The 26,053-nt window shown below is 44.5% G+C and overlaps 4 protein-coding genes across 7 annotated transcripts; 3 read left to right on the forward strand and 1 right to left on the reverse strand.

Moving 5' to 3' along the window:
• Positions 1-1,063: 1,063 nt before the first annotated feature.
• On the forward strand, positions 1,064-3,641 carry si:dkey-21c1.4 (uncharacterized protein C17orf80 homolog). Of its 2 annotated transcripts, XM_058068278.1 has the most exons (6): positions 1,064-1,242; positions 1,433-2,281; positions 2,464-2,562; positions 2,634-2,750; positions 2,815-2,867; positions 2,941-3,641. In XM_058068278.1, exons 1-5 carry the CDS (start codon positions 1,233-1,235, stop codon positions 2,841-2,843), a joined length of 1,104 nt encoding a protein of 367 aa, XP_057924261.1. In that variant the 5' UTR covers positions 1,064-1,232; the 3' UTR covers positions 2,844-2,867; positions 2,941-3,641. The 2 variants fall into 2 exon arrangements, with proteins under 2 accessions (XP_057924261.1, XP_057924260.1); XM_058068277.1 differs by having other exon boundaries at positions 2,815-3,639.
• On the reverse strand, positions 3,052-10,976 carry bicral (BICRA like chromatin remodeling complex associated protein). Of its 3 annotated transcripts, XM_058068269.1 has the most exons (13): positions 10,743-10,894; positions 9,133-9,197; positions 8,869-8,914; positions 8,748-8,796; positions 8,578-8,643; positions 7,159-8,340; positions 7,042-7,090; positions 6,932-6,966; positions 6,816-6,865; positions 6,601-6,746; positions 6,418-6,512; positions 5,244-5,349; positions 3,053-5,159 (listed from the first exon to the last, which is right to left on the reverse strand). In XM_058068269.1, the coding sequence occupies exons 3-13, from the start codon at positions 8,907-8,909 to the stop codon at positions 4,756-4,758; spliced, it is 2,223 nt and encodes a 740-aa protein (XP_057924252.1). In that variant the 5' UTR covers positions 8,910-8,914; positions 9,133-9,197; positions 10,743-10,894; the 3' UTR covers positions 3,053-4,755. The 3 variants fall into 3 exon arrangements, with proteins under 3 accessions (XP_057924254.1, XP_057924252.1, XP_057924253.1); XM_058068271.1 differs by lacking the exon at positions 9,133-9,197 and having other exon boundaries at positions 3,052-5,159; positions 10,743-10,976; XM_058068270.1 differs by lacking the exon at positions 10,743-10,894 and having other exon boundaries at positions 9,133-10,729.
• Positions 10,977-12,772: 1,796 nt separating this feature from the next.
• Positions 12,773-14,613, forward strand: tbcc (tubulin folding cofactor C). Its single transcript, XM_058068279.1, has one exon. It carries the CDS (start codon positions 12,836-12,838, stop codon positions 13,850-13,852), a length of 1,017 nt encoding a protein of 338 aa, XP_057924262.1. The 5' UTR covers positions 12,773-12,835; the 3' UTR covers positions 13,853-14,613.
• A 1,953-nt stretch (positions 14,614-16,566) lies between these two features.
• On the forward strand, positions 16,567-25,619 carry prph2a (peripherin 2a (retinal degeneration, slow)). The gene is made up of 3 exons (XM_058067343.1): positions 16,567-17,464; positions 18,381-18,627; positions 23,795-25,619. Exons 1-3 carry the CDS (start codon positions 16,884-16,886, stop codon positions 23,999-24,001), a joined length of 1,035 nt encoding a protein of 344 aa, XP_057923326.1. The 5' UTR covers positions 16,567-16,883; the 3' UTR covers positions 24,002-25,619.
• Positions 25,620-26,053: the final 434 nt, after the last annotated feature.

The raw sequence follows: 26,053 nt of genomic DNA on the forward strand, positions 1-26,053 counted from the left end.
CTTGCATGATGTCCTGCACTCATGTGGCATGGCAACAGCACCTCTCACTGTTCATGCTGGGATTTACTTACTACTGTCACAATCCAAACAGGTTAGATGTGATACTGGATACTGGAAACTAAACTGTACTTTATTAAACAATAAGTCATACTGTCAGTCCATTCAAGAAATCACTACCAACCACAAGGAAATGGAGGAGGTTACCTTCACTCAGAAGTGGGAATTGTTGAAACATGATTGTAGAGTTTTTTTCAATTGGCTTTAGTAAAGAACTTGCTAAAAAGAAAGCTAAAGAATATGAAGATATTCTAAGAGGGATAAACAGCAGTCTTGGGAAAAGCGTTCTAAGTGAAAAATGTATATTTACTTTTTATGTCTTTTAATACACTCATTGACTTCAAAATGGAAATGGCCTGTTTCTACAATGCAACCTTCAAAAAGATTTGCAGAATGCTGTGAAATGTCTTTTTTTTATTAGGAAAATTCCATATTCACAAATCCAGAGTGATGAACTGAACTGAAAATATAAGAATCACTGAAGCTGATATTCAAAAACAGAAAAGCAGTGAAAACCTTTCCTACATTGGAGAACGTTATAAAAATTCATATGAAGAACAAGCTTAAGTGACATGTTTTCTATTGTTTTTATTTTGTTGTTATTTTCAAGCAATATCCCTCGCACATTCCTTTCTTTGTTATTTACTTTTTCTTATTTATGTTGATATTGTTCTGTAGAATTGCACTTTTATGTTCCTGTAATTGTGCTTATACTGTTTTGTAATTGAAGTTTGTAATAAAATATATATTTAAATAAATAAATTAAAAAAAACTGCTACCAAAATCCAGCGGATAGGTGGCCCATCTGTTAATATATTTTTAATTAATATATATTTTGAATATCTTTGAAGTTCTAAACGAGGATCATAAACCTACGCGTACGATGCCAGTTACAGCCCATATATTTAATAGAACACCCAAACACGAACGTAAACGCTTTACCAACTCGTCCAGAACAATTTTCGTTCAGGCTTCTCGCTTGGCCACCTAAACCTCAAAGGGGTCCTTCCATTCGGTAGGCCAGTACATGACCGAGCACGCCTGTGTGGACGTTTTCTAACTTCACTGTCGCAATTAGTGACATATAAGATGCTTATGGATATTTTTTATGACTCTAAAAAATTTGAAATATCTGACTTATTTCGTCTGTTTTCCTGTTTTTTGTTGCGTTCGAAATGAACCGCGGTAAGTTGGAAAGGTTTTCGTCACGTGACCCAGTACTTTTACATTTACGTTTTACGTGATGTGATGTCGTCATAACACTGGCACGTGGGAATTAAGCTAATTATAAACGTGCCATGAGGCAGCATCTATTGAACTGTCAACATATGCTTTGTGGATCCATTTGAGTTGTCTGCTTGTTTTTCCCAATCAGAGGTGTGTCCATTCTGTGGGAATTCGTACAAAAGGTTAAAGAGCCATCTTCCCCACTGCAAGGCAGCACCCAAGCCGCCATTAACCCCTGATGACCCTGCGGCATCACAAACAGCCAACAGGCTGGATGCAGGCTTGCCTCCCAAAAAGTCATCAACACTCAAAAAGAAAGAGGTGCCCAAGAAAAGTGTAAAGTCACCACCACCTTCATCGTCGTCTCTTAAGAAGCAAAAGTTGTCTGAAGAAAAGCAAATGTCCCGAGTTTCCTTGTCGCCATCTCCTTCTTCCTCTTCTAGACCGAAGAAGAGCAACCGTGCTTCCATCCAAGCAGCAAAACCAAACCAGTTTTCATTTCTACAAAGCGATCCTCAGAGATCCACACCCAGCAAGTCTGCATACAAACCAGATATTCCATCCACTAAAAAGAAACCATCTCAAATCCAAAGTATGTCTCCTGCAGCAGTAGAAAGAGTGGACCTGTGGAGGAAAGAGATGCTGCAGGAAGCAGGAAGTGGGGACAGTCCGTCCAGGATTACACTGCAGCATGTTGGGAGCATTCAGACCCAAACACACCGTCCAGGTGTACAAAGGTGTCATGCTCATGGCGGCACGTTACCACCAAAGGCGCTAGCAGCATCTAACCAAGCACCTTCCGGGTCCACACTAAGCTCTCGTAAGGCCACTCCTCTCCCAGACCACCAGGCCACGCCCCCTCCACACACAGTCGACAGCCTCATATCGGGCCTTCGTCACAGAGCACAACTCCCCTCTGCCTTTTTGGACCACCATCAAGAGCCATCAAGAGCTGAAGTTGCGTTAAAGACCCAAAGGACGACGGACAGTTGCTCAGGTTTTTTCTTTCTAGTTCTTGTCCTAAACATACTCCAGGCCTGCAATATACAGTACTGTATAAAACATGTCTTGTCAAAGTACCTTCCTGTAGCTCTTTCCCCTTGCAGAGAGCACCATCAAACATCTAGCACCATCTAGTTTAGCTCCCATCTAAAAAGCACTTCTAATTTCAAAATGCAGGGCGTGGCTTGGGTCAAGTGACGCTGAGGGAGCTTCCTGGGTGGCTGGCCGTCAGGACCCCTCGCCACCCGAGGGATGTGGTGGAAATGATGCAGACAGGTGAATGAAGTCACATTAGCTACACCTGTGCAATCTATACCTTTGCAAACGTGACTATTGTGCCCCTCCAGGCTGGGGCTGGTACTACAGGAGGTACATTGGCGTGAGGAAAGGCAGTATCGGTGGCGTGGGCATGCTGTTGGCAGGGTACTGTGTGCTGAGCTACATCTGGTCGTACCCTCGTCTCAGTAAGTATGGCAACATCTGTTTGCATAGTTAGGAAGAAGTCACACATGTCATCTTTCTTTGTAGAGCGTGATTGCTGGAGGAAGTACCACTAAGATGACATCTTGCTCTTCTGAATAGTTTGTAGTATTTCTTTCAATAGGGCATGACCTTCCGTTATTCATTTAGTGACTTATATTGCCTTGATTATAGAACGTGTAGGACCACAGTCCGCCACTGGGTGTCCCTGCTGCTTCTAAGAGGATTCAAAGGTAGCAAGGTGATGAGGTCACACCTGACGACCCAAATTCAAAGTATCCCGGAGGGACTTCTATGGACGTCGGGCGTGCATCATACGATGGCAGGCAGGCTGTGGTCCTTGATCGGTGTGAGGGCACATACACAAGCCTGCCTCTTTGCAAAATGAATTTATTGTTGCTGTTTGAGCTACAAATGAGCAAATGACAACATACAAAAATGAGAAATATTTGGGATTCTTGGAGTGATTTCTAGAAAACAAACTATCCAGAACAGACAAAAGCAGTAAAGCAGGAAGGAATGACAAGCCAAACTAACAAAGCAGAGCTTTTAGGATGACTTTCCTTGCTAATAAATTGAAAGGAACCACATGATTTTGTCAAGGCCTTGACTGAGCACACCAGTTTAAAAAAAAAGGCATTGACCACCAACAAAGCCAAGAAAAGAAGTGCGCAACATTCACTTCTTTGTGGTTTGATATGTTGTGGTAGTTGTATCGACGTCATGCTTTGTTTTGGTTGTGCTGCTGAGAAGGTTAGTGGGCAGTTCCAAGACCAGACTGCATAGATCAACAATATAGACGGACATGCAGAAGGCAGACAGTTACAATCAATTCACGCTTTTTCCAACAAAAACATCCACTAATAAAACTGCTGATAAAAAAAAACAACAAAGTCATTTATCTTCCTCAATCTGAGGATTAAGCTCCCCTAACACAAACACAATGAAATGATCTAGGAGGGGTGTGTAGGGGCTTGCATACCTTTAAGGTACAAAAAAAGCCAAAGTGTGACTTAAGCGTGAGAAAGAATATTGCAGTCAAGTGGTGGGGTGTGACGTGACAGGTTAGATTATGCTTCCATGTTCCTTCCAAGACGACAAACTATTTAGTGCAACGTGTCAGCTGAAAAGGACCCACGTAGGAATGCAACCAGCAGTGGAACCTCCAAAGTGGAACACAGTCTGTACAGGAGGAAAGTGCACACATTGTACAGTAGAAGCACATTTTCAGCACAGACCAAGTACATGCGTTCCTACATTTCTGCACATTGACTGACGTCCTTGTTCTCTTAACACTTCCTTTCTTTCATGTCCCAACCACCATGCTTGGTGGCTAGGAAGCTGAAATACATCCCATACATACTGCCATGCTCTTTTTGTCAAGCTTACGCTGCACTCAACAGGAAGTGACTGTATATTTTCATGCTGTGCAACAAGGCACTAGCTGCCATGGTGATAATGAAGGTGACAACACGTCAACAGAAGAAGTCAAGTGCATATATCCACACCAACCTAAGCGGTCACTTGTTGAGAACAGTGTGGATTGGTCTGTAAAATGACAAACGCACATATATAGCTCTTAGCATGGTATAATAGAAGTAGAACCACTGGGAAAATGCAAGGCAATACTGCCATCTAGTTGTGTTTTGGCTATTGCTAGTTAGCGTGGTATAATAGAAGTGGAACCGCTGAGACATTGCAGTGTGGTGCTGCCATCTAGTGGTGTTTATGGGCATGGCATCTTGTATGAATTGTACTGAGCATGCAGACCATTTGGAGGTTCCACGTTGTTGCCAAGTGTTCATGTCAAAGAAAGGAAGAAGAGGCACAGTGGCTGTGTTGGCGCATCAACAGGAACACAGAGCTCACAGCCATGAAAAATTGCACACATTCCCACGGTGTGTCGCTCACCTGCAACTTGGGAGTGTCCATCAAGCAGACTTCACACACTCATACGCATGACAACATGACATGGTTGACATGATGATGTTAACATTCCAAGATGCTATTAACCGCCGCTTCCAGAGCAGAGTCTGTGTCCAGGTGTGGGGGTGAGGTGAGCAGCCGGGCTGCCTGGTCGTGTGTCTGCCCCCCTGATGCTCCTGTAAAAGTTGACTGGTTACCTTGCGAGTGGCAGGCGGGCTCAAAGCCCTGCTGGGATTTCTTCAGTTCCAAAACGCTCTTATTCTCTAAAGGGAGATGTTGGAGTCTATCAGCTGTTTGCTGGACACCACCTCCAGGGTCCCCAAACCCAGGCTGAGAGTCTGTCCTGAATGGAATCTCCATGCAGCCCCCGTGGGGACGATTCCTGCTGCAGATGGATGGTGGCGAGGGTTCGGGATCTTGGAAATGTTTGGATTTCAGTGCACAGCAAAAGTCCTCCAAAAAAGTGTCTAGAAGAGCAAAGCAGACGATGCCGGATATTTTATTGATCTCTAAGAGAATTGTGTGCTAAAAGTGCATGCATAAGTTTGTACCTGGATCCACCATGACCATTCGCTTGTCTTGCGTCAGGTTGCCACGCTCCTCTTGATTGAAGGTCCTGTCAATCATTACCATCTCTGACGAAGGACTGCAGTGTTGCTGAGATGGAAGACAGGAGATGTGAATGTTGGACATCCACTGATCAATCCACAAACTGGGAAACTAAATAATGACTAAATAGAAGGACATAGAACAGGGGTCGGCAACCTTTACTATGAAAAGAGCCATTTCACCCACTTGCCCACTAAAGAAAAATAGCCTGGAGCCGCAAAACGTTGTATGTTTAAAACAACATTGGAGGGAAAAAAAAAGACGAGTTGGAGTACTCTTGCTAGTACTGGAGATAAACTTTTGTTTTTAAATGAGCTCTAATTTATTTTTTAGAATCGTCAAATAACTCATTAATAATAATTAATAACTCAAATAACTCAAAGTATTACTCATTTCCCTTCATGTTAACCTGTCAGAGAGAACTGGATAGCATCCTGTCTGCTCATTCAGTCACCAGTCAGAACTCAGTCAGGATGCATTCATGGTCTCACACAAAGTTGGATTTTTGTAAACTCATAACAAAGACGTGCATTTTCACCACACGGGTGCTAAAAAATATTCAAGCATTGCAAAGGGAGCCGCAACAAAGAGGCTGGAGAGCCACATGCGGCTCTGGAGCCGCGGGTTGCTGACCCCTGACATAGAAGAACAACACAAATATCACTATGTTTATTCTATAGCACAGAAGCCCTTTCAGCTTGTTAGCCACGAGTACAAAAGTCTTGTAACTGCAATCAAGACATAAAAGGAAATGACTGGCAGCTTACATGAAATATAGCATATGAAAACACCAACCTGAATACAAATACACAGAAATGAAGGAAAGCCTGTTAACATCCTTCATTGCTGATGTCTCTGGCCAAAGTCACAAGTACTGTAAATGTGCAAGCAATGGCTAGTTCTGGTGATGTCGACAACCACTTATGTCAACATGAGTCATCCAGTCCGAGAAGTGTCAACAAAACAGGTTCCGCCATACTACATTATGGTGATGTGGAGTCACTCGAGACATGCTCAAAGGCACTTTGGCTTGATTGAAATAGGCCGGCTGTAGCCAAAAGTGACCTAACTCTCCAAGCACGGTGGGACTCACTGTGTGTGTGTGTGTGTTAATACCTCCGACTCTGCGAAGAGTAGCCGTCTGTATTTATTGATCATGGCCTGCGTCCTCATGAGCACCTGTGTTGCAACCGACTCAAATTCATCATCCACTGTGAATAAAGAGAAAACTGTTACTCTGTACTCAAGTGGCCATTTTTGTGTTGCATGGCGTGCAGCAAAAATAAAACATCAAAGTACCATGTAAGAATTCCTCCTGTGTGGGCAGAGCTCCCTGGAATACGTGGTAGGGTAGGAGCCTTTGCAGCGCATCGCTAAATGACGTAAAGTGTTGTCGGTCGGGGGTGTAGACTCTGTTGTGATCTTCTCTGAGCTGCTGTAAAATCCTAAAGAGACTATTTGTAGTGAAATAGAAACTGTGATTGAGAACACAACAATAGGAACGGTTGACTTACATTGCTCCCTTTGTAAGCGGCGCTGGAGCAGGCCTCTTCTGCGCACCGACCTGTTAGGAGGGTTCATGTCCACAGTGGCGTGAAATGGAAAGGAGCAGTATTGCCATAAAACATACCTGAGTATTGATGCATAAATCAGGTGGTTGCAGTGCTAACGGAGAGAACATAAAGAGGAGGATGAGACCAAATGACTGCAAATGCTAATTAAATTCCATATAATAGTTACCATGAATGCTGCTAAGCTGCACATGTTTGAGGGCAGGCGATGAAAAATTCTGTCCAAATGAGAACATGATGAGTCAGCTAAGAGAGTGACAAAGAGCCAGTCAAGGTGGAGTGTTACCTGTTCCTGTGCCAATGTGTTGGGTAAAGGGGACAATGATGTGCAGTTCTGACTTTGTGTCACTAGAAGGCGCTGTACCGGACTGGCCGAAACCTGCCCTTGACTTGTGGGGCTGATCAGCGCTAGCCGCCCGGGGGTGCACGCCATCGCCGGAGGCGTGGTGCTGGTCCATGTTTGTGTTACACCTGCTCCGACCTGACCGCCCTGATTCAAAATGAGTGGCCCGCCCGCTTGTGCAGCAACGATCTGCACAGTGTTCTGTGTGGTAATCAATGTGCTAGAGCTGGGGTCCGTGGGGCCGTTGTGGACGGTGCCGGGCTGAGTGATTGCCAAAGTGGTGGGCAACAAGAACGGTCCCGGTTGTAAATGTGCATGCTGCAGGTCCAATGATGGCTGCACCACGATGGAGCCATTGGCGGTGTGCTGTGCTCCTGCACTAACAGTGTGAGCAACATTCGCCAAGCTGGAGGCTGGGGGTTGGAGGCTGTAGACTGTCTGAGCTCCAGCTTGATGGGGTTTAGGCTGGATTGTTCTCACGAGAGTCTGGGTCCCTTCTGGACCCCTCTGGATGATAACGTTTTGGAGGGGGATATTCTTAAAAGGCAAGCCCAGTTGGCCTAAGTGCCCTTGGGCGGGGGCAAACACCTGTCCTCTTGGAGCCGCCACTGCCGGAGCTACAGCCCCCGTCGGCCTCAGCACAATCTGTGGAGTTCTTTCCATACCACTCAAAGTCATGAGTCCGCCTCCGGCCGTGAAGGAGCCCAACACTTGGATGTGCTGGGTGGAGCCGTTAGACAGCTGGGACACACCTTGCGGGAGCTGCCCAGTCGGCTGCGTTGCAGTCGCTGTAGTGACCACATCTCCTCCACAACCTCCAGAGACCTGCTGGGATGGGAAGGACACAGGGGCCTGCACAAGGGTGGGGGCCGGTTGGGAGTCAAGCAGGGCCTCCTGCACCAGCGTCTGCTCCGTGATGTTGGCCTCCAGGAGGGATTTCTGCAGGATGTCGAACGGTTGGTCTTCTCCGCCAAGTTCCACCCCGCCCCCTGGGGAGCTCCCGGGTCCCAGTTGGTCCTCAATGAATGAAAGGCTGCTAGAAAGCTGGAGGCCATCCCCAGACAAATCGGTGCCAAAGTCTGCCATTGTTGAGGAGCCATCTTTGAGTCCAGCGTTGGCACTCACCTAAATCAGGCATTTAGCAGTAATGAGAGGAAAGCATGTGACGTGCATATTAAATAGTATTTCCTGTGGGCTTGCATGGAAAGCATGGACTTAAAGCGCAAACAATGAGGGGCAGCTGCAGGATTGTGTAGCCGTAATCTAGTAGCAATATCTTATCAATATACGTATGTGGATTTCCGGTTTACTTGCACAAACCACCACTTCCTGTCAATTTAAGATTCAAACTTGAACACTCACAGTGTCACCGGTGAAGAAAGATGCATCTGAGCTGTAAGTTGGATTCACTGCATCCTCCTCTTCAATCTGCAGAGAGAACACCCTGTAAAAAGCCACTCAAAATGATGCTGGAAAGGATTAAGCAGCATCCTCGGTGTAGCAGTCTATACAATCTTTTAGGAATCACTCACAGACTTGCTGTTGCTGCCATGGAGATAGTCATTCAATGCATCCACATCTCTGAAAAGCGGTACAAAACAAGTTTGTCTTTCTTATTGTTATTATGAGAGGCATTGTTTCGTTGTTTTTTACCCTAAAATATCCAGAAGATGACGGTCATCCTCGTCATCCATGACACCTGAAAACAAGACTGGTGAGAGCCATGCAAAGCAAACTGTGCTCTACTTTCATTCATATGAATTGTGTGATTGTGTATTTGGTTTACTTTGCAGGGATGTAGTGTGTGACATTGAGAACTGTTTATTTTTGCCACTAGCAACATGAGACATGTCTTGATGTGTTATTGTGCAGGCCCAAGCTAGTGTCATACTTGTAACTTCAGTGTGTGCCACTCACAGTTTTGTGTCAGGTTGCATGGATCCAGTCATGTAAGCACTCTGCGTTTCCAGTGATGGGGTGTGCTGAGGGGCGACAAAATGCAGTGGCGAGATGACAAAAGTTCAATGCAGACAGTGTGTGTGGGAGTGTTGGAAAGTGATAGTGAAACAAAACTGCATAACCCTAGGAGAGTAGCCCTTCTGCTGTACATTAGTCCTCTCCCTGGGTAGACATGTGCATTTGTATAATGCACCAAGGACAGCCATAATGGAGGGTTGGCTTTATTATGTCAGCCAGCAAATGTGCAGCTTTAGTGGGCATCTTGTGTATGTAAAGCAATATGGTCACAAAACACATCTTCAGTAGTGGTATGTGATATTTATTTTTGCACTGACAACATTTATGGCAAACGGCGTTTGGGCCACATATTCACTGTACAAACAGCAAAGCTACAAAATGGCGGACGTGTAGCCGGCTGTCGTTTTAAGAGCGGCTATTTGCAGCCTCCATTTTCGAATGACTCGGCCAGAAGAACATCATATTATTAATGATGACTTTAGGACCTAAACGCGCCTTTAAGATGCTAACATCTCATTTAAAACAGGGTTGTATTTTCAATGCATCGTCCCATTAACAGTCACACACGTACCGAAAACTAATCATTACATTGGCTAAACGTAAGTACAAAAATAAACACGCACACTGGAATTCTGGATTAGCAAAAGACAATACGTTGGTGTTACAGTGTAGCTAAAAGACCGATGGTCGAGGGCGAAAAATGAGATTTTAAGTGATCGACAGTCAGACTTCAAAAGTGCGTATGTCGCCATTTGGGGCAAACGTCGACAAAAAAGCATCTTCCGCGTCACAAGGATCGGTAAATTAGGACAGTACAAAGCTCCAATTGTCCCCAGTTCCGCTGAGTGCCTCCGTGTTCGCCATGTTAGTCTCGCTGGTCCGCATAGCATGTATGGCCGCCTAATTGATTGAAACTCGGCTAAGGTGAGCTTTATGTGCCAACAAACCGCCATTAATCGCAAAAAAACACGCCAGTCGAAGCTGACATGTTCGGCTCCTCTGAGGGGAAGGCTTCCATTCGCGGCGTAAAACGTTAAGAGTTCTTCCCCATGAACGGTCGAGACGAAAGGGACCAGGGGGGCTCAGTAGATCCCGGTCTGAGTTGCGATGGGTTTAACTCGCTCCCACTCGACATTTTGACGGCATCGACGGCCTGTTCTTCTGCGAGCAAGCCGCCGGCGCCTCCCTTTTGGAAGTGCTGCTTGCATTTCGGCAAAAAACTGGCGCCGATCTATAAATATTTCTCCCGATTAGCATAACACAAAGTCGAAGAGGCGAACCCTTTTACTCCCTTCTCACTCCACTTGAAACCCAATATCTCCATTTGGCAACTTTTAATTTGCTCGCCCCCTCCTTCTCCACCTCCTCCTCCTTCTTCTCCCTCTCCTACTCATGTATTTTCCTCACTGTCCCTGCCTGCGCTGCCTCGGCTACATTTTCCTCCCCGCTCAAGTTCTCTTCCCTCCCTGACGGAAGAGCGGAAGGAGGCTGTGTGTTTTTTCCTTGAAATTTTTATCACAAAATTATAATACACTCAAAGGGGAACTCACCGTCATGAAAAAGCAGTGCCTTGTCAACAGGGTTTCCTCGCCATGGCAGCACGGGCTGGTTGGGGGGGCTAGCGCGTACACAACACTGGACGCAGTTCAAGTCAGTGAGCGGGAACGCCACTGTGGACTTTTTTGGAGGGGGGTGGATTAAGGTGATATGATCGAAAAATTGATTATCCAAAAATGATGTCGAACTTAAATCAAAACTACACCCCCCCCCCCAGAGTATTGCAAATATCAACTTACATTGTCAACACTAGGGGGCGGGGCTCTGATGTGTGAGACACACCTCCACGTCAGTCATGACAATTGCCTGTGTATAATGTTGTGGTGGAAGTTACCTGCATGTGCTCACCTTTCATACACAGCCACACTCTTCAAACGGGCCCTTTGCAGGAAATGACTTTGCTGCATTTACAGGAAGTATAGTACAGTACAGGGCTGGCTACTAAGATGGTTTGATAAAGACACTATCTCTGAACCAAAGTAAAACTAAAATAACGCTATTTGGTAAAAGTACAAATACAGACAGTGTGGTAATTGAAAGGCTGAATGAAAATACATTTTAGCCATTATAATAGATGACAAAATGAGTTGGCAATCCCACATTAAAATTATACAACATAAAGTGACAATAAAAAATTAAAAAAATAGTTTTGGGCCAAAAATCACAACACCTTCTCTATTGTTCTCTGGTTTTACCATATCTGATTTGTTGTCTGGCATTGTGGGGAAATAACTAGACATGTACACTTCACTCACCAACTGTACCACAAGAAAGGTCCATCCGTCCATTCTCGATGCCGTTGATTCTCACACGGGTGGTGGGGGTATGCTGGAGCCTATCCCAGCTGACTGTGAGTGAGAGGCGGGGTACACCCTGGACTGGTGGCCAGCCAATCACGGGGCATATAGACAAACAGCCATTCCCACCCACATTCAATACCTATGGACAATTTGGAGTTGATGCAAACTCTACACTTGGGAGATCCCCAAGCGGATATTCCGACCGAAGTCTTCCCCATCTCCTGACTGTGTGGCCTACATGCCAACCACTTGTCCAATGGTTAAGAGCCTCCCATTACTGCATGGGTGATGCAGTGGCATGTTACAGATGCTAAGCGGGTGTATAAGCCCAGCTGATGCTTGAAAAATGTTCATATATGCTTGACAAGGTTGAAATTATTGCATGCATCAAGCATGAGAAAACATCAAAGGAAATTGATGTAACTACGAAAATGGAACGGTGACATTGCAGAAGGAAATGATGACAAGGCGAATGGGTGCTCTGAACAACGCTTAAGGTGGTCCAGTGAAATAGAACTATCATGTGTTGGGGCCAGACTGCGGTTCTAATATTTTTAACATGTGCTCATCAGTCATCTTATTGTCAACATTAGTGCCAAAACACAGATAAGTACACCATTGGAAAGTATCTGCAAAACATGTCTTCTGTCCTAAATAACCAGGTCTCTGCCTTTATTTAGGAAAGAGAGGTCATATCTAATCATTGAAGTTTTGGTATGATCTCAAATGTTGCATTTCAGCTCTTTGTTACAGAACAGCAGGAAACACTGAAAAGTGACATGTGTCAAAGTGTCAAAAGTAGTAACTAAACAATCATTCTGAAAACATGGATCATGTATTGTACAATATGGATAAAGTGTCCAGGTCTTCAACCTTTTGGAGAAAAGGGTCAGGCTGTATGTGTTCACCTCCATGCACCTAACCTAGAACACATGTCTATTAATGTCAGAAGTTCAAGTTAAAAAGTGAATTTGTTGTGGTAAACAAGCACTTTATCTTTTGCTGTAGCTAAGAATGTATGTTTGACATAAGCGAGTAACAACTTCTGTTACTCCTAGAGAGTATAGTCGTTATTATTAATATCATGATAACAACAATGCATAGGGAAAAACACAAACTAAGTCCACAAGTGTACTTTGTTTACGTCTAGGGCAGCCATATTGAAAGTTCAGCTCCGGTATAGTAGGTGGCACTATCTAGTAAACACCGCCCACCTCTTGAGGCAGCAAAAGAAGTAGGCTACTGACGTCATCATCCTGTGACGAGGTACAAAACAGTGCCACAACATGGAGGCGAATGAGCCAGGAGACCACAACGGCGTTTTCAAAGTGAAAGAACGACTCCAGAAACGCCACCAAGCGAGGATCGAGGACGTCGAGCGGAGAAAAGAAGCAAAGGACAACCACGCCGTCACCAAGGAGAGCGTCGACAACTTCCTCAGCACCTTCTATGGCGAGCGGGCGGCCATCGAGGAGCTGCTGTGTCGCTGCCCGGGAGTGGACCGAAAAGCAGCGGCTGAGATGTTGGAGGAGGCTACGAATAAAACGGCACAGTTGCAAAAGTTCCTCAATGACAGTGTGGTATTTCTCACCACCTACGACCAGAGGCAAGCCCAGGCTGCCCTCCAGAAACTTCAAACTTGTCTCACCGAGACAAGAGAGCGGGCGTTGCCCAAGAAGAAGTTCGCTTTTCGGGCTCGGTCTAAAGCAGCAGACAAAGCCCCAGAATCAGCGATGGACCCTTTAAATGATGATGCAGCTGAAAACTGCGGTAGTACACAAATGGATGGAGATGCTGGTGGTGTACAGTGTGGCTTCTCTCACATGAGCAACGCAGTCCTTGCAAAGACAGCCGAGGAGATCAATAAAAAGGACCTGCTGCTGTCTAACTTGTCCAACTGCAAAGTGTGTCTCTATGGAACCCCTAGCACCCTCCACCTAAAGCACATTGACAACTGTGAGATTCTGTGTGGACCCATTTCCACCTCAGTGTTTGTGGATCAATGTCAACACAGCACTCTGGCCTTGGCCTGCCAGCAACTGCGGACCCACAACACCAGCGACACCCGGGTCTACCTGCATGTCACCAGCCGGGCCATCATAGAGGACTGTCACAGGGTGAGCTTTGCCCCCTTCTCCTGGTCTTATCCCGCGCTAGAGGATGACTTCCGTGCAGCCGGCCTCGACCCGGACCGAAACAACTGGGACCGGGTGGATGACTTTAACTGGCTGGCTGCGGGAACACCTTCCCCCAACTGGGGGATTATTCCCAAAGCAGAACGTAGGTCCACATGGGAAGCCTAAAACGGAATATTGATCATATGAATGCTTATTGGAATCAAATGTTTAATTTCAAGTAACCTCATGGCTTCAATGATATTGTTCTTCAAAACAAAATGTTATTGTCATGTCTTACAGAAGCAATGTGCCGCAAAAATGCATGGGTAATTACTATAACTGATGTCCAATACACTCCTAACACATCCTGTCTGTTTTTAAATGTGATAAACCTGTGTGAAGGATTTCATGTTGCTGAAAGCATCCTAAACAGCTTTTAGGGAACATTTCATTCAGTCATTTAGTATTTTACTGTAATATGTATCACAACAGGAAATAGGCTTTCACTTTTTGGTCCCAGAACATGGATACAATTCCCATAATGTTTGCCTTATTATTATTATTATTACTATTAATATGAGTGTGGTCAATCAACAAACGCTTTATTTAACAAAACAGGTTACTGTCTGAATATGAAGAATATCAGCAAACAGCTGTGAACAAGCGCCCAGCCTGACAGGTTTGCATCGGTACAGTCGAACAACACAGAAGTCTTGATGTCACACATATGCTTTGGCTTGCTACTTCATTACTGATGATTTTCTGTTTGATTTCAACTACTCTCTGGGGCAAGTATGATATTGTAACTGTCAGGAACTTTCATAGTGTTAAGAGATTGATGTCCGACTGTTTTGCGTGGCAGTGAACATGTCAGCTGTGTGGTGCGAGCTTTATTAGCCTGTGAAGTTAATAAATATGATGAAGTTGCAGAAGCAATGATGAAAAGCCTGTTTTTTTAAGCTCAAGGCCACTGATTATAAAAATGACGTGGCTTTGTGGTAATGGGTCGCACTGATTTGGAAATGTGATGTTACTACTGGGGGCTGCACGGCGGCGGGGTGGTTAGTGCGCAGGCCGGAGTTAAATTTCACCATCGGCCATCTCTGTGTGGAGTTCGCACGTTGTCCCCGTGCATGCGTGGGCTTTCTCCGGGTACTCCGGTTTCCTCCCATATTCCAAAAACATGCTAGGTTAATTGGCGACTCCAAATTGTCCATAGGTATGAATGTGAGCGTGAATGGTTGTTTGTGTATATGTGCTCTGTGATTGGCTGGTGACCAGTCCAGGGTGTACGCCGCCTCTCACCCGAAGACAGCTGGGATAGACTCCAGTACCCCCCACGACCCTCGTGAGGATAAGTAGAAAATGAATGAATGTTATTACTGCTGAAATGCATATATGCATGTGAAGCTGCGAAGACCTCAGCAGGTAGTAGGTGATGGATATGGCATACATTAAGCACAGATGAGGAAATGAAATGCCCATTTTATGCCAACAGCTTCCTTTAGATTAGATTCAAAGATTCACATACAGTATGTATCATACTGACTTTCGTACTTTCCATCACATGGTGACCCTAACCCTAAAGTTCCTCCCTAAACTGCTTTGTGAGGGGAAAGAACATTCATGTGGGGAACTATTTACCTGGCGGACCTCCTGACCTAAACTGTTGAAATGGTGATGAACGCCAGCAAAAGTTGTCTGAATCACCTCTTACAAAGCATTGCTGGAAGCTAGCAGTGGATATGTGTGTGTGTGACATGGGCTGGATGAGTATATTTTCACCACGTTGTATTTTAAGGCTTTAATGGAAGGAAGGTTTTCCAATGTCCCATGAAGACGTGCAGGTTCTGAGGGGAAAAAAATACGAGAGGCACCAATATTTTTGAATGCAGCTCGTCTTAGCCATAAGTACACATTCTCCACACACACTTCTGTTACCATTCTTCAAAATAAGAGCACTGTTTGCCCTATGTCTGCATAAACAAAACAAATATCTTCATATGCAGGTGGAGTGGCATGGGTGGCTACATCTTCCTTCATGACAAGCACAGGCATTACAGTTGGTTGAAGATTTAGTAGCAATGTGTGCAGAGGCTGACATCCATGAGAACAGTTAGCCAGATTGTTACCAATAAATACATGTGCTTTACCATTTGACACAAGTCTGTCATCATGTGGCTTAAGCTTTGTAGCTTTTTATACAAGACTCCGCTCAATTTACATTTGATATCCTTTTATATCTTCATATTGCAATACATCCGAAAAATATCCTGATATATGCCAACGTTCTTATCACCCAACCCTATAGTTCACACGTGAAAATCTCCACTGGTGGTATCAGGAATTACTGCTACTTGAATTACACTGGTATCAGAATCCGATACCAACACTGGATGATCGGCCCCATCTCCAATTTAAAAGCAACATTTTGTATTATTAGTATCTACATTTTAGCCTGCTCTGTATATTTTGCCTGTGTTTTTTGTTGAATTTTATTTGTACAATGTGCCATATGCCAATAAAAAACACAGGAGGTCTGAACTTTGTAAGGTATTTTAGAAGTGTACTGGCATGTTTAGATTCTGTAGGTGTACAGTAGTTTTAGAAATGTATTATTGTGGTTAGTTCCATTGTTTATTGGTTTAGAGCTAAAGGCTTTGTGCTGAACTAGCAGACCTGTACCTGTGAATGGCTCCAGGCCTGGAATAGCTCCACTTTCATACCAATCGTCTCCGAGGATCCTCTGGAGCTCCCGGTGAGTCCCATCAAGGTAAGGGTGACCACGTGAACAGTCAAACCAATTAAGCTTCAAATCAGGCTCATCTTGTGGAGGGGATTTTTTGCAAATAGGATCAGGGACGCTTACAGGAGCTTAGCATGACGTACTGCAACTTCGACTTTAATCATGAGGATCCTCAGCAATCCTCTGGGAGAAACGCCACCGTTAGCCTCACCTGTGTGCAGGAAGAGAAGGTGTTGAACTGGGAGTTTTGGGAACAATGGGAGATGTGGTCGCTTTGAGAGAATAACGTACTTGTGTTCCACCAGGGTCCTCCTGGATCCTTTTTTTGTGCTTTTTGCTGTGAGATGGATTACAGGCTGAGCTGACCTACCAAAGCACACACTGGACTGGTTTTGTAAACGGCTAGAACTTTTCAAGTTCTTGGGAGGTTGAATTTCTTTTTAGACAAGCAAGGACGCATCCCATTGAACAATGGCTTTGATGAAAGTCAAGTTTGACCTGAAAAAGCGAGTAAAACTCGCACAGAGTGTCTGGTTCCTGTTCTGGTTCGCTGTGATGGCCGGCGTGCTGGTCTTCAGCATGGGCCTCTTCTTCAAGATCGAGCTACGAAAGCGGTCCGAACTGATGGACAACAACGAGAGCCACTTCCTGCCCAACCTGCTCATACTGATGGGCCTGCTTGCTTGCGGCATCAACGCCTTTGGAGGCAAAGTCTGCTACGACTCACTGGACCCCACCAAATTTGTTAAGTGGAAGCCCATGCTGAAGACCTTCCTGGTAGTTTGTGTGGTTTTCAACGCGCTGCTGGTGGTGACCGCTCTGCTGTGCTTCGTGATGCGGATTCCGCTGCAGTTCACGCTGGCCGAGGGCCTGAGGAACGGCATGAGGTACTACAAGGACACGGACACACCAGGACGCTGCTACATGAAGAGGACCCTGGACATGATGCAGATTGAGTTCCGTTGCTGCGGAAACAACAACTACAGAGACTGGTTTGAGATCCAGTGGGTCAGCAACCGGTACCTGGACTTCAGCGCAAAGGAGGTCAAAGAGTAAGTGCTTTGCATGGAAATATTAAATATCATGTGGCATGGGGGGCACGGGGGTGCCATGAGGCTTAGTTGAGTATAAGTGGATTCCGGGTGAAGGTAGGTCAGGGCAGGTGTGTTGTTGACTCTTGAGGATTAACATGACAGAAATGGCAATGAGGATGGTTGGTGGGGTGGGGTGGGGACGTTACTAGGCAGTTTTTCAGGGGGGGGGGATTACATGCGCAAACCCATAAGGGGGGTCAAACGAGCACATCAATACTCTCACTGGCCAAAATATTAGGTACACATCTACAACACCAATGCTCAGTGTTGATGGCATTGATACATCACGCTGATAGTAGTGTCTCCTTCATGACTGGTACAGATGATAGTGACAAGCATCAGTGTCAGGGTCCAAGCGGTGTTGATGGTATTGATACATCATACTGAGAGTAGAATCTCCTTCATGACTGGTACAGATGATCGTAACAAGCATCAGTGTCTGGTCCAATCAGCCCTGCTGGCTTCTGAAGGAAGAGTCAAGCTAAAGCTCATTTGCAGAGCTTTTACAGCTTTGCTGTGGGAGAAAGTGATTGGTGGAAACGTTTGTGATGATGTTTCCAATGTACTGACAGGGTGACATGTTGTTAAAGACATTTTTGAAACATATACAAGGCCACAACTACTGGTGGTCAGTAATCAATGAGGTTTCATGGTGGAGGTCTCCTCTGACCCATAAATGTCAATCAACACTTAAAATGAGTCTTTACAAGAGACTCTGCTGCTAGTGAGTTTGTGTTTCATTTCAAATTAATTGTTCAATCGCTAGGAAATTAACTAACATTGCATGAACACTTGTGTCATATTGACAATTCTCCTCTATTTAATAAACTTCAACTGACACTAACTTATGGAGGTCTTTTTCTTGTTCTTTCAGCCGTATCGGAAGCAACGTGGACGGCCAGTACCTAATGGATGGTGTGCCCTTTAGCTGCTGCAACCCAGGCTCGCCCAGGCCTTGCATCCAGCTGCAAATGACCAACAACTCGGCCCACTACAGCTACGACCACTACACCGAGGAGCTCAATGTGTGGAAGAGCGGCTGCCGAGACGCCCTTCTGTCCTACTACGGCGGCATGATGACCACCTTCGGTGTTCTGGTGCTGCTGGTCACCATGCTGGAAGTCAGTGACACACACACAAGCATCACTGTTAGTACCGTACTGCATCACATTACAGTCAGCATATCTACCTGACATGATGGCCGCTCAACTATTTCAACGTACGGACATACAGTCCCTGACAAAAGTCTTGTCGCTTATCCAAGTTGTAGGAACAACAAATAATAACTTGACTTGTAGTTGCTCAATTGGAATCAGAAATGACTTACATGAAAGGCAAAGCCCTCTAGATTATGCTTTTTATATCAAAATAAAGTTTTGTACCATTCATTGAGTTTTATCATTTAATTAGGACATAAAGGTCAGATTTTGCTTGGACCTGAAATATCAAGAAATTCTCGCTGCCCATTACATTCCAAACCACAAGAAAGGGCAAATTCTGCAGCAGGATGGCGCTCCTTCTCATACTTCAGCCTCCACATCCAAGTTCCTGAAAGCCAAGAAGGTCAAGGTGCTCCAGGATTGGCCAGCCCAGTCGCCAGACATGAACATTATTGAGCATGTCTGGGGTAAGATGAAGGAGGAGGCTTGGAAGATGAAGCCGAAAAATCCTGATGAACTCTGGGAGTCCTGCAAGACTGCTTTCTTGGCCATTCCAGATGACTTCATCAATAAGTTATTTGAGTCATTGCCAAGACGTATGGATGCAGTCCTCCAAGCTCATGGAAGCCATACACAATATTAATTCTTTTTTCCAAGGTACAATGACTTTATGTTCTGATGTTATTGTAGCATATTTGTGTATTAAAAATTAAGTATATGTATTATTTCTACATTTTTTTGTATGCGACAAGACTTTTGTCCAAGCAAAATCTGACCTTTATGTCCTAATTAAATGATAAAACTCAATGAATGGTACAAAACTTTATTTTGATATAAAAAGCATAATCTAGAGGGCTTTGCCTTTCATATAAGTCATTTCTGATTCCAATTGAGCAACTACAAGTCAAGTTATTATTTGTTGTTCCTACAACTTGGATAAGCGACAAGACTTTTGTCAGGGACTGTACATACACTGTACATTTCACTGATTCCAAGATCGTGTTGAGAGTAGGGGTCTCAAACTCAAGGCCCACTAGGTAACTAGGGCCTCGCGATGGATTCAGTGTGAGCCCAGGATAACAGCAACTTGTGTTTGACACCCTGGCTCGACTAAAATGTCAACACCAAGTGGGAAGCTCTTCCTGCTACCCATCTCGCCTCCCTTTCCCGCATTTTGCTCATTTCCACACAACAAAGGGAGCTGTTGCTGTGTTGACAAGCTCCCACAAAATTGATCTGACTTCCTGTCTGGGCTAATGCTCGCCAAGACAGAAACTCAGCAGACAAAACTTTGCTCTAGAAACCTGGATTCAAGCTGATCCACTTAGAGGGATCTCAGATTTCAAATAGTTATGCAAGTCACTTCATGCTGGGACACTCACTGGGACTACTGGACACACTACATCATACACTGTAGTACTAGTGTACTGGACACACTACATCATACACTGTAGTACTAGTGTACTGGACACACTACATCATATACTGTAGTACTAGTGTACTGGACACACTACATCATACACTGTAGTACAAGTGTACTGGACACACTACATCATATACTGTAGGACTTGTGTACAGGACACACTACATCATATCATATACTGTAGTACTAGTGTACTGGACACAATTAGATACAGCTGTTGTAAGATTTTGAGTTGAAAAACAATGGCCTCTTACTAGCCCGGGATAGCCATAGCAGCGGAATTGTACACCAGACCAGGGCTTGAGAGCTTTTCGAGTTTATTTTACAAGACAGTGCAGCAGCATTTCCCCAAGCACACACAACAGGCCTCGCTCAAACAATTTCACCCAGCCCCTTTTACCTGTGAAGGGCCAACCACAGTTCCCAATGAGAGGGTGAAGCAAGTCCAAAAGGTACCCGATTTACATTCCCAACACCCTTCATATTAAATATAAACAAAAGGAGAAACTGATGAGAAATTAGGAACACAAATGACTTCTGAATGAAAAACTAACGAACTAAAGTGGCACTTAAACGGCAAACAAATATAATTAAAACACTAACCAAAATATATGTAAATAACTAAAGCCAACTATATACACAAATAGAAACCGGACAGTGTAGGTGGGGCATCCACCTGATCAGTGAGGGAGGATTGACAGCTCCCTCACAGCTGTATATATATATATATATATATTGTCTCACATAGAATTACAGTGGTTCCCAAAGTGGGGTACGTCAATTTCCATCGGGGGTACGTGAATAAAAATTGGTTGTTCCTTGCTCTATGTGCATGAAGAGTGTTTCATCATGAAGATAATTTCTATTGGTGTTGTCATTCATCCCCACATGGCCCCAGCGGTGACAATCTGGCACTGTGATGGGAATTCACCCCCAAATGAGGCTTTATTGATGGCTGTATGTACAGCATTTTTGTATTTCAGATACTATTAAGAAGGGGGTAGCGGTTCTTTTGGAGTTGGGACACCATGGAAAGATTCCAGTCAGACCATGGACACTTCATACTCAACAAGCAGGATCCAAACTAGCAAACTGTTGTCAGTGCTGCGTCAGCTTTTTCTAAAATGGTGCATTCAGGTGCATCCCTTAACTCCTGGGACACAAGTTGATGATAACCGATCTATTTATCAATGCTCATGGTATACTTTATCCTCATGTCACCATGCTTAATACCCATCTTTCACCCGCAATGACTACAACATGAATGAACCAATGAGTGATTTCCAATATTTCAAGTTGTTTTTTCAAGTATTTCAAGGTTTATGTTTTTGAAGTGTGCAGCAGTAGGGGGTACATGGCTTCAGGTCAAATGTCTGAAAGGTATATTAAATAGAGTACATGATATCATACAGACGATATATCATATAGAGTATGTGATATCATGTACAGTTAGACAGAGTATATTGGTATCATATAGAGTATAGTATGTCATATAGAGTATATGATATCATTCATTCATTCATTTTCTACCGCTTATCCTCACAAGGGTTGCGGGGGTGCTGGAGCCTATCCCAGCTGTCTTCAGCGAGAGACGGGGTACACCCTGGACTGGTCATCAGTCAATCACCAGGCACATATAGACAAACAACCACTCCCACCCAATTTGGCGTCACACTCAATCACACAATTTGGAGTGGCCAATGTAACTACAGTAAACCTCGGATATATCGGACTCGGATATATCGGAAATTCGCTCACAACGGACAGATAAAAAAGAACCGATTTTTCTGTAATGCATTTCCAATAAAAATTCATTGCATATATCGGATTTTTTTATAACGGATTTCGCCTATTTCGGACAAAATCTCCAGTCCTGTTCCAATGCATTTCTATTAAATTTCCCTCGCATATATCGGATGGCCGCATCGTGGCGCTCCGATTCGCCGAATCGTGACAGGCCGCTATACGACGTCATTTGCAGCGTTTGCAGCGTTGCCTGCGCGTCCAGGTACATTGGAAACATAGTCAAGGAAGTGCCTTTTTATAACGGATAAAATCCCATTTACGCATATACCGGATATAAATCCGATATATGCGTAAAACGGACATTTTCCGGTATACGCATATAACGGATTTCGCTTATATCAGACAAAACCAGTGGGAACAATTGAATCCGATATATCCGAGGTTTACTGTAACATGTTTTTGGAACATGGGAGGAAACCCATGCAGGCACGGAGAGAATATGCAAGCTCCACACGCAGATGGCCGAAGGTGGAATTGAACTTGAGTATCCTAGCTGTGTTGCCTGTGCGCTAACCACTTGGTTGCCGTGCAGCCCTTATATGATATCATATTGACTATATATCATATCGAGTATGTGATATCATGTAGAGTTTAGAGTATATATCATATGGAGTATATGATATCATAGCATATATGATATCATATAGATTATGTGATATCATATAGATTATGTAGATGTAGACGGGTTTGATGCGAGACGATTTTATGTAGTATAAAATAAGATGTATTTTCAATAAAAGTAACTGTTGTTCTAATTGCGACCACTGGATGGCGCTATAGTAATTGTGTTAAGCATGCCAACTGTTTATACCGGAGCAGAGCAAGTAAAGTGCCGCCAGCCAGCTTGTCTTTTACCGCGTCATCTATTTAACATTACACATTTAACATTATGTGCTTTGGCACCCTCAATGCCCCGCAGTGTTGAAAGAATAGAACCTTGGTCGCCACTATGCCAGTCTTCATGTCGATAGATATGACAACTTTCATTGACGGAGATATAGAAAAGAGAGAAGGTGAACTGTTGGTAGATCTGAAGAAACAGCAGTCAACCAATACATCAGAGCCTGAGTGGAAGCTAGCAGGGTTAACTTGTGTGTGTGACTCGGGCTGGATGAGTATTTTCACCAGGTTGTGTTTTGGGGCTTTTTTGGGGGTTTGACCCATGTCTGCGTAAACAAACACGAGTGTGATAAATATCTTCCATATGCAGGTGGAATGGCATGGGTGGCTACATCTTCCTTCATGACAAGCACAGGCATTACAGTTGGTTGAACATTTAGTAGCAATGTGTGCAGAGGCTGACATCCATTAGAACAGTTAGCCAGATTGTTACCAATAAATACATGTGCTTTACCATTTGGCACAAGTCTATGTCATCATATGGCTTTAGCTTCGTAGTTTTTATACAAGACTCTGCTCAATTTACATTTGATATTGTCATATTGTGATACATGTTAAGCTCCATAATCGTCCAATCATATTTCATATTATTTATTTGGGTATATAACATATACCATTATTTTACTGATCTGGCTCACTTGGAAGTAGATTTTCCTCCATGCGGCCCCTGAGCTAAAAAGGAGTTTGACACCCCTGCACTAGCCTGTTAGCTAGTGTGTGATATCATGTAGAGTATGTGATATCATGTAGAGTATTTGATCGTAGTACAGGTAGTGGAGTGAAATATTGTGTGAATGAGGAATGATTGCTGTTCCTAGACCAGCAGGCTGAGGTATTGATGGAAAGTACTGTTAAATGAAGATGTCTTCCTGGGTGTGTCCAAGTAAATCAGCATGTCATTAGACCAAAAAGGCTGATATGTAATTAGTTGAGTTGGAGCTTGAGATACCAGAAGGGCATTTATTTGATGGCTGGTCCCGTCCTGCCTCGCCACTGCAGGTTGCCGTGACGGTGGGCCTGCAGTACGTCCACAGCTCCCTGTCCACGCTGGCCAACCCCGAGGACCCTGAGAGCGAGAGCGAGGGCTGGATCCTGGAGAAGACGGTCAAAGAGACTTTCACTGACATCATGGCCAAAATGAAGTCCATGGGTAAAGGCGGCAAAGTGGAGGAGGGTGAGGAGGCCGCAGTGGCCACGGTGAGCTGAGCGACCTCCGACCCTCTCCCCGCTGCCAAATCTGACACCACTCCCACCCGAAAAGGAAGAAGAGGACGTGTGAGATGATTTTACGAGCCCCACCTACACACATATTTGAAATGGTACATTCCTAGTTTCAAAAGAGGAGTAGTTACCAAGATGACACAGCATATTGTCAACATGTTTGTGATATCGTATGCTGAAAGCCTCGTAGAATGCATGCACCAGGGTGCAGCTCTACACCACATACAGTATTGTTCCATTCATAGCCCCCTTGCCCTGTCTCTCTTAGCATCCCATGTATCATCATGTCACAGCGGGTTGACTTTCACAGCCAGTCTGCACTTTGGATGGGGATGCTGGTTACTATGCAACCCCCCTGTCGCACTAACCCAACGTATTTATGGGCCAAGCAAAGAAAAGTCATTTCTTTTAGTTAAGTGGATTCTAAATAACACTTGTCAGTGAATTTGGCAGCTAAATCTTTGCCCCAGCCCCCCATCCCCCCCACTTGCATTGCAATCTCATGTTGTCTTTTCATTGGGTGTGTATATGATGTCATGGGGTGGTGGTCTTTGTACATAGTGTAGAAACCAGAAGAATGTCACCTTTTTTAAAAAAAAAAACCCATGTCATTCATCCATGTATTTGCTCCTGATCTATGTCAATGTCTTTCTATGTGTTTAGAATTGACCGGAAGAAATAAAAGCTTAGTGTTTATTGGAATGAAATGTCGTGTGACTTTGAGCTGCTAGTCAAGGAGGCAGACATGCCAAGCGTCACAAGGTTCCTGATTAAGACAACCGGATGAAGGCAATTATGGCATTACTGCGTTCACATGGACATGGGATGACTCTTCACATGCCCGACCTAAGTGTGTGTGTGTGTGTGTGTGTGTTCTTGCATGCTACACTTTCCCCTACAGGAAGTGAAAAGTTGACCTTAGAAGAAGGGATTTTGTCGGGTCAGATTGTCCAATTTGGGGGGTCCAAATTGATGGACCTTTGCTTTGTGCACCTGGAAGAGAAAGTCCTCCTCCTAGCTGTTCCTTAGCCAACATCGCTAAGATGACGTGTTAAGATGAGTGAGCACTGAGGGATGGAGTGCTGGGGTGGTAGGGGTTGGCATTCATGGCTGTTACCGGGGATGGTAAAGAGGCTGCATTTCAGTTGTTCCAAAGCACATAAAAGCAGCACTGAGTAGATAAGGAGCCTGATCGGCTTTAGATTAGCCTGAGTCCTTCAAGCAGGTGAGTGGGCCATGTCCTGCTGCCGGGACTTACGTCATGGACACACCAGAGTCAGGGAGGCAAACAAAAGGACTCTGCTGCAGTGGAGTGTTGTGATGATGGTGTGGCATTACATTCAAGCAGAATAAAGACAATCCGCTTGTTCATGATGAATTCAAACAGGGTGTTTGACAATGATATACATTGTGATTTACATGTTTGGCCCAAACAGAAATAGATTTTATATGCAAGTAAAAAGACAAAAATCAGTTTACCTCTACAGACAGAAGAATCTGCTGCCATCATACTGCATTTTACCGCCCCCTATTGGTGACTTCAGGTAAGACACGCAGACAACTGATACTAATCCTTCCCTTTAGCAGATCTCCAACAATTAGCCCCTCAAACATCCAACAGGCAGTGTTGATGCCCACCTTTTGTCCTTTCTTAGACGTCACGATGATAAGCGCATCATCTCAAGGTTGACAACCTCTGAGCTGCACCGAGCGTCCACAAGAGGGCATCTGTCCATCATGGTGACGCAGCCTCTCTTTAATGACCTACACGTACCTGAGGTGTGAATGCTTGTCTTTTGATCTCAAATGCAGCAATTGAGTTGTAGAGTATATGCAACTTCATATTTGGGGAAAGTGATTGGGAGCTATAAATGATAGCTTCAAAGTAGAATATGTGCTCATGTGAAGGTGCAGCCAAGCATGAATGACATGTGCTTTGACATGACAGCAGGCCTTGCTGCTTGACCTTGGCTCAAAGGCCAAGCAACACATCTCACTTTACACCTCGCCTTGGCTCAATAAATACGGCCCAGGGAA

This window comes from Doryrhamphus excisus, chromosome 3 (assembly GCF_030265055.1).
Source record: "Doryrhamphus excisus isolate RoL2022-K1 chromosome 3, RoL_Dexc_1.0, whole genome shotgun sequence".
NCBI lineage: Eukaryota > Metazoa > Chordata > Actinopteri > Syngnathiformes > Syngnathidae > Doryrhamphus > Doryrhamphus excisus.

Excerpts from the sequence above, each read along its gene's own strand:
- si:dkey-21c1.4 (XM_058068278.1), top strand. Across the intron at positions 2,282-2,463 it reads GACGACGGACAGTTGCTCAG|GGCGTGGCTTGGGTCAAGTG; the intron begins GTTTTTTCTTTC and ends TTCAAAATGCAG. Across the intron at positions 2,563-2,633 it reads GGTGGAAATGATGCAGACAG|GCTGGGGCTGGTACTACAGG; the intron begins GTGAATGAAGTC and ends GTGCCCCTCCAG.
- bicral (XM_058068271.1), bottom strand. The coding sequence starts at position 8,909 with ATGGATGACGAGGATGACCGTCATCTTCTGGATATTTTAGG. Across the intron at positions 6,866-6,931 it reads ATTTATGCATCAATACTCAG|GTCGGTGCGCAGAAGAGGCC; the intron begins GTATGTTTTATG and ends CCCTCCTAACAG. Across the intron at positions 6,747-6,815 it reads CCGCTTACAAAGGGAGCAAT|GATTTTACAGCAGCTCAGAG; the intron begins GTAAGTCAACCG and ends TAGTCTCTTTAG.
- tbcc (XM_058068279.1), top strand. The coding sequence starts at position 12,836 with ATGGAGGCGAATGAGCCAGGAGACCACAACGGCGTTTTCAAAGTGAAA.
- prph2a (XM_058067343.1), top strand. The coding sequence starts at position 16,884 with ATGGCTTTGATGAAAGTCAAGTTTGACCTGAAAAAGCGAGTAAAACTC. Across the intron at positions 17,465-18,380 it reads AGCGCAAAGGAGGTCAAAGA|CCGTATCGGAAGCAACGTGG; the intron begins GTAAGTGCTTTG and ends TTGTTCTTTCAG. Across the intron at positions 18,628-23,794 it reads TGCTGGTCACCATGCTGGAA|GTTGCCGTGACGGTGGGCCT; the intron begins GTCAGTGACACA and ends TCGCCACTGCAG.